Source organism: Delphinapterus leucas, chromosome 8 (assembly GCF_059928025.1).
Source record: "Delphinapterus leucas isolate spDelLeu-1000000601 "Yukka" chromosome 8, BTC_Dleu_Yukka2, whole genome shotgun sequence".
Lineage (NCBI taxonomy): Eukaryota > Metazoa > Chordata > Mammalia > Artiodactyla > Monodontidae > Delphinapterus > Delphinapterus leucas.
Genome location: NC_143136.1, coordinates 47,499,816 through 47,506,758, shown reverse-complemented (window position 1 = coordinate 47,506,758; position 6,943 = coordinate 47,499,816). Strand labels below are relative to the sequence as shown.

At 41.1% G+C, this 6,943-nt stretch overlaps 1 protein-coding gene across 3 annotated transcripts in view; it reads left to right on the top strand.

The window, feature by feature from the left end:
• Positions 1 to 443: 443 nt before the first annotated feature.
• Positions 444 to 6,943, top strand: part of ZC3H15 (zinc finger CCCH-type containing 15) — a 40,982-nt gene continuing 34,482 nt past the window's right edge. For all 3 annotated transcript variants that reach the window (XR_016394098.1, XR_016394097.1, XM_022567210.3), the window contains exon 1: positions 444 to 657. Coding sequence is in view for 1 of the 3 variants with exons in the window: in XM_022567210.3 (XP_022422918.1) it covers positions 583 to 657 (75 nt within the window). In the remaining 2 variants the exon portion in view is untranslated. The remainder of the gene's footprint in view (positions 658 to 6,943) is intronic.

Genomic DNA, 6,943 nt, shown 5'->3' with positions numbered 1-6,943 from the left:
ACCGGCCCTGCCCCACCTGGGCACGTGAAGAAGGTAACTGGGTACCCTGAACCTTCAAGCATCCCCGAGTTGCTGCGGCTAATCGGTGATCACCCAGGCTGTGGATGCTACAGGCGACCACTAATCCAGCAGGCAGAAAAAGCCTCCACCCGAGGCGAAGATGGGCATGAGTCGCACACCCTCAGCGGAATAGGATGCGCAGGGAGAACTCAAGCGCAGTGTGTTCCAACCCGCTCGCCCCAACCATTATGAGGCCTGCCGCAACCAAGAAAATGCTAGGCGCGTAAGTGACATCACGTGTGACGCCCGGTCATTTTTTCCCACGTCCCGTCCCTGCCCCATCCTGGCCGGCCGCTGCAGAAGCGCACGCGCACCTCCGCTTCCGCGCTCCTCGCTACCCACAATGCTCCGCAGCACCGAACTGTCGCAAAGGCCGCGTTTCGGCGGCGAGTGAGCGACTAGCTTTCCGTGTGGTGCGGCGGCAACGGCTGCGCGCGTCTCCCTCCTCCTCCTGTCGCGGGGCCAGAGTCCCTGAGGGAGTCCAGCTACGCTTAAGTCTGGCCGGTGCCACCTATCTCCGCAATGCCCCCCAAGAAACAGGCTCAGGCCGGGGGCAGCAAAAAGGCGGAGCAGAAAAAGAAAGAGAAGATTATCGAAGTGAGTACCCACCCCCTCCCCCACTCACGCCGCGAGTCCTCAGGAAAGAAGTCTCCCGGTTCCTCGCTCCCCGGCTCCTGTTCGCGTCTTCCGGGGCCACGTGCCCCTCCCTTTGGTTCTGTGTGCCCACAGCCCCTTCTCCAGCCCCCTGATGACGCTCACTGCCTCTCATCGCTGTAGTGACGCCGCTGGCGCCCCCGCACCCAGCCTTTGCTTCTCCGCCCACACGGCAGTCTTCACCGGGTCGCGTGCGAAACGACCCCTACCCCAGTGCCCACACAATGTTGTGTCCTTCGCTGGTCACCGAAATTGAAGACGTTTTTAGTCTAGTGTTTTAAAAAATACGCTGAACTGCCCCGGACCAGACTGTTTCTGGGAGGCCGACTCATTACGAGCCTTTGTGTTCCTTGTTTCTTTACTCGTCACCTAGGAATAGTGGTTACTTCTTTCAGAGCAACAAATTACTTCTTCATGGCCGTCTCGATCCATCTCTAAACTGTTTGAAGTTACATAAAGAGAGGAGGTTTCTTTCATGTCGTAGACCACCGTCTTGTACATGGCGCTTGTCACAGATTCTGAGTTACGTTAAATCCAGTGACGTTTTAAGAGAGATTAGGTCTCATGTCACTAGCTGTGTACAGTGCCGTATCTGGATTTGTTATATATTATACATATTCATTTAGTGCACTGAGCCTGTTGCCCTTTAATGGCAGAGGAACGTTGTTGACGTTCTCAAATGTTTTATGTTTGTAGTCCAACGACTGTATCAATGAGTTTCCTTAAGAGAGTGGACCGTATTTGAGATTCCATAAACGTGTAGTGTAGTCCCCAACAAGATATTTCTTCCCTCAATTCCTGTTATTAATCCTTCTCATAATTAAATAGTTCCTCGTGTACGTTAGAAGTAATTGGAAAAGCCATGACCGTTTTTCCTGCATGAGGTATATCTGAATAATTAATGCAGAGCCTTTTGTGGAATAGTTAACTTTTTATTAGAACACGACCAAAATGCGTGTTGTGCGTGTTTTGAAATGAGATGTTTATTTATAAATGATTATTATTTTTAATATTTAGTATTTATAGCCTTGAAAAATAGCATTGAAAGCCCCCAGGGTTTCATTGTATAAATCTAATCAGAACTTTGTCAAATTTCACAGAAGTTTTAGTCTGTTGGTTGAGTTTAACTAACATGCTTATTTAGAATTCTAGTAGCCTGGGCCAAGTTCCAACACTGAAACAGAACCTGTATTCTTATTGCCAGTTTGTGCTATTTAGAACTGTCATGAGTAGCATAACCAGAGATTTGAAAACAGAATGATTGTCACCTTCACACCTGTGTCTGCTGTACCTTTTTGAAGAATCTGGACTCCTGGCACTTAGGTAGATCTCTGGGGATGGAGATCTGATGGCATTCAGTGCTGTGTAAATAAACCAGGAGCATTTTAGGGATGACATTTTACCTGTTAACTTCCTTTACTGAGGTTGTATTAACATGTTAGACCATGATGCCAAGTACAACTCCCATATAGACATGAAATTAAATGTTACATGACAATTTAAGTATACTTTACACATTATCAAGTTTTAACTATATATGATTGTTTCTGTTTTTAAATAAATATTTTTGTTTTAAGGAATTGTAAATGAAAGTTACTTATAGTATCCTATCAACTAAAAATGGTAGTTATATTATGGATTCATTCATCTTGTTACAAGGTTATTTTTAAGATAAAGAGGACTTTAGTTTCATTAATGAAGACTTCACAAAAGAAAATTGCAAAATAGCTGTATTCTTTAGCCAAAAGTATTAGAATGGTGAAATTAAGCCTTTTTTCCTCACATTTAACATATATGATGAGTGTGTGTTTTTTTGTTTTTTGTTTTAAATGGTAGTGTGCTGCATAGATCTTTGCTACCACCAGAGAGGAATGACAATATTTTAAGTTGTAGGTTAAGTTATATCATTTTTTGTGAAACTAGACTTATAGAGAATATTCATCCTGGTTAGGAAACAGTATATTCCATTTTGTTAAATATCATAAGTGACTTTTTTTTTTTTTTTAAACTTACCTAAAGCCCTAGCATATCTCAGTGGCTCTTGCAAGGGGTTGAGGAGAGTTACAGCAGGCTTAGCTCCCAGCTCCTCAATCAGATTTCATCCAGAACAGCACTTTATCAATTTTTGTATAATTTGCATAATTTCGAATACTAGAAAGGATTTTTATTACCAAAGCCTTTAAAAGTTAAGATGAAGTAAAAAATATATTTTTAAGAATTCTACATGTTTTTTAATTTTTTAAGTTTTATATACAACTTCTAAAGGTTACTTTCCATTTATAGTTATTACAAAATATTGACTGTATTCCGCGTGTTGTACAATACATCCTCGAGCCTATATACACCCAATAGTTTGTACCTCCCACTTCTCCACCTGTATATTCCCCCCTCCACTGGTATCTAGTAGTTTGTTTTGTGTTACATTCACTACTTTGTTGTGTTTTTTAGAGTGCACATATAAGTGATATCATACAGTGTTTGTCTTTCTCTGTCTGACTCATTTAACTTAGTATAATGCCCTCCAAGTCCACCCATGTTGCTGCACATGGCAAAATTTCATTCCTTTTAATGGCTAAGTAGTATTCCATTGTGTGTGTGTGTGTGTGTGTGTGTGTGTGTGTACCATGTCTTCCTTATCCATTCATGTGTTGATGGACACTTAGATTGCTTCCATATCTTGGCAATTGTAAACAATGCTGCTATGAACATTGGGGTGCATGCATCTTTTCAAATTAGTGTTTTTTTGGGGGGGGGGTTTGGATATATACCCAGGAGTGGAATTGCTGGGTCATATGGTAGTTCTGTTTTTAGCGATGTAAAATATATTCTGCAACAGACTTATAATGAACGTAATTGGAACCTGGCTCATACTGGTTGTTTATCTCTATGACCATAATATTTGTGGAAAAAAATATTTCTTTAAAGTCTATACTTTGACCTGTAAAAGGCTAATACTTATTTAAGTGTCTGGTTAATTTTGGAAGGTTTTTATAGGACTATGACCCGAAATTCTAAGTTTACCAAAAATTGACAGTTAAGTAGAACATATGCTTTTTAAGCAGTACTTTTGAAGAGATTTTAAAATAAGTGGTTGCACTACTTGCCTGTCCCATCTTCTGTACCTCTGTTGCTTCCACTGCCACCACCATAGGCACTCACGATAGAAGAACAACAGCAACACGTAGCTTTTGAGAACTCCAAGTAAAGGAAGTAAAAAGAGGCATGAGAGACAGCCTAATTTAATGAAAGAAGCACTGGCTTGGGGTGAGATAGACCTGCATTTGAGTCCCATATTTCACATTAAAATTTCAAATTTTGGAGGCTTCCCTGGTGTGGCAGTGGTTAAGAATCTGCCTGCCAATGCAGGGGAAACGGGTTCGAGCCCTGGTCTGGGAAGATCCCACATGCCACGGAGTAACTAAGCCCGTGCGCCACAACTACTGAGCCTGTGCTTTAGAGCCTGCGAGCCACAACTACTGAGCCTGCGTGCCACAACTACTGAAGCCCGTGTGCCTAGAGCCCGTGCTCTGCAACAAGAGAAGCCACCACAATGAGAAACCTGTGCACCTCAACAAAGAGTAGCTCCTGCTCGCCACAACTAGAGAAAGTCCGTGCGCGGCAACCAAGACCCAACAAAACCATAAATAAATGAATGAATAAATAAATAAATTTATATATATTTCAAATTCTGTAGTTTTAGGCAAGTTACATGACCTATCTGAACCTCAGTTTCTCATTAGCAAAATGGAGCTAATTCCTATATTACAGAGCAGTGGATGACATGTAAAGTACCTGACGTATGGTATATGTTAAATTAATGGCATTTGTTAATTTATTAATATAAAAAACTAGTTAGGGGAAATAGACTGAACTGTACTGTCATGCAGTGCTTACTTTCTATCACTTGAAATAATTTCCTTATGGTGCCTTCATTTTTTTTCTTTCCCTGTTTAAACTCCCCAAAATTTCATGAATTCATTTGCATTTATAAGTATTTTCTTTCTGAAATGAGTATATCAAAAAGGGTTATTTAAAAAAAAGGGTTATGGTTCTGTTAAACATTCACACTGTTGTCTCAAATGGCATGCACTATTTGCTTTCTTTGGATAAAATTTAATAAACTGAAGTCAGCTTTGGGAAATGGAAGGTTTGTTAATGGAAACCGGGGGATAATCTGGGTTTAGGGCAAGCAAATAAAGGATGTCCAGCTAAGGCCTTGTAGCAGCAAGGAAGTAGTAATGGAGACCTATAGGGATAGGATCCAGGTATGTGAAGGATGGAGAAAGAAATGATTCTCGTTGCCAGTGAAAAACTTCAGCTAAGGTCAACTGTTGATTACTTGAAGCTCTATTAACCAGCTGCAGAATATCCATTGCATGGATAGAGAACAAAAGTATACTGGAGTGCATTTGGGGAAGAAACTAATGAGGTAAAACAGTGCTGGCCTTTGTTTATACTAGTGTCCCAAAAGGAGGACTCCAGTTATCTTGGAGTACTATTCATTATTGACCTGTACTCCTGCCCCCTTCCTTTATTCAGACATCTTATTTAAGGAGTAGAGGCTGTCCTGTAAAAGAAGCAGGATTACTGAAGAGTGGACGGGGGAGAAACTGTCAGTTTTAAGTGAAGTCTGGAGTTCACTGAGTGTTAAGGCTTTTGGAACCTCTGGGAGTCGTCCTTTTCTTAGAATTACTGCCTGTTCTCTAAACTCCTTCGTATTTAATTTCCCAAGTCTGAAACATACACTCTTCCTTCCTTATCACTTAATGAGGACCACTGTTTCCCTAGTTTTATTTTAACCATGATTTGGGGTTGAGTATAACCTCCAGTCTTCCCATCTCATATCCCCTGACCCTAAATCCAGGTTAATCTTTAGGTAAGGTCTGTCCTGAACTCAAGAAAAAGGGAAAGGAAGCCTTTTGGAAGTATTCCGAATTTTTAACTATCCTATTTTCAAGAGGTACTGTTAGTATCCCAGGTCCACAGTGTAATATTCAGAAAACGTTGTGTACCAACCGACCCAATAACCTAACTAGTTTCTCTGGGAAGTAGTTTTTCCTGGTGGAAAGAACAAGGGCTTTGCTTGGAGTCAGATATACCTGGGCCAGACACAGTTCTCAGTGTTTTGGGGAAAGGAAGGAAAAGAAACAAGCCATCTATAAGTGATAAATTTACACAGCTCCTTTAATTCTCTCACCGAGATAAGTACCTTTTTGCAGTTGAGGAAACAGAAACAGGTTAAATAACTTGCCCAAGGTTATTAAGCCGGCAAGTGGCAGAGTCAGGATTCTGGCTCCAGAGTCCTTGATGTTAACCACTGTGTTCCGCCTCTTTGTAGTAACCCTAAGAGGTTAGAGTGAGATCCACTTTACAAATAAGAAAACTGACAAAGGAGGTAATTTGCCCAGTCCTGTTTGGGATTAGAATTTGGCCAGTCTGACTCCAGAGCTTATACTCTTGAATCATTACATTGTACAGCCTGCCCCTTATTAGCAGTGTTACTTCAAAAGAATTGTTGAAGATTTCTGAGTTTCAGTATCCACATTTACAGAATGAGATAATAGTATATCATATGATTGTTAAGAGGATTCAATAAAGTATATATTCAGAAGTTTATGTTTAGTGAATACTAGGTAAATAAGTATCCCTTATCTCTGGAAAAAAATAGCAATTTCCAAGTTCTAACCTAATTAGAGACTTCCAAGACACAACTCATTCATTCTCTTTAGACTGGTTAATTATGTGCTAAAGCAGTGTAATTAAACCTGAAAAACTTTTTCTCCTGGAATCTGGAGCTTATACACCTCTACCAGAAGCTGTTGTCATGAGTACTTTCTTCTCTAGCTGGCCACATCCCCTTAGAGGACTTTTTTCTTTCCTAAGTTTTCATATATCAGTATCTACCTTGCCGTTTGGCCTTGTTTATTCACAGTTTGCTTCTCCTCTGTAGTTACATGTGGGGCATGAGTTGAACCCCAGAAACGCTGTTCTCTGATGAGACATATGTAGATGGTGTTGTACTTTTGAACCTCAGCATACGAAGATTGATAGTAGATGGATGAGTTGGTTAACTGGCTTAGTAGAGCAGAGCAGTTGGGCCTGAGGGCCCACCTAGGAGTGTGCGATTGAGAAGCAGGTGGGTTTGCTCTGAAGAAGTCTGCAAAAGCTTGACAGTGGGAGGTACTAGGTAATGCAGAAGGCGAGTGACTGAAAACTGGGTGTTAAAAGT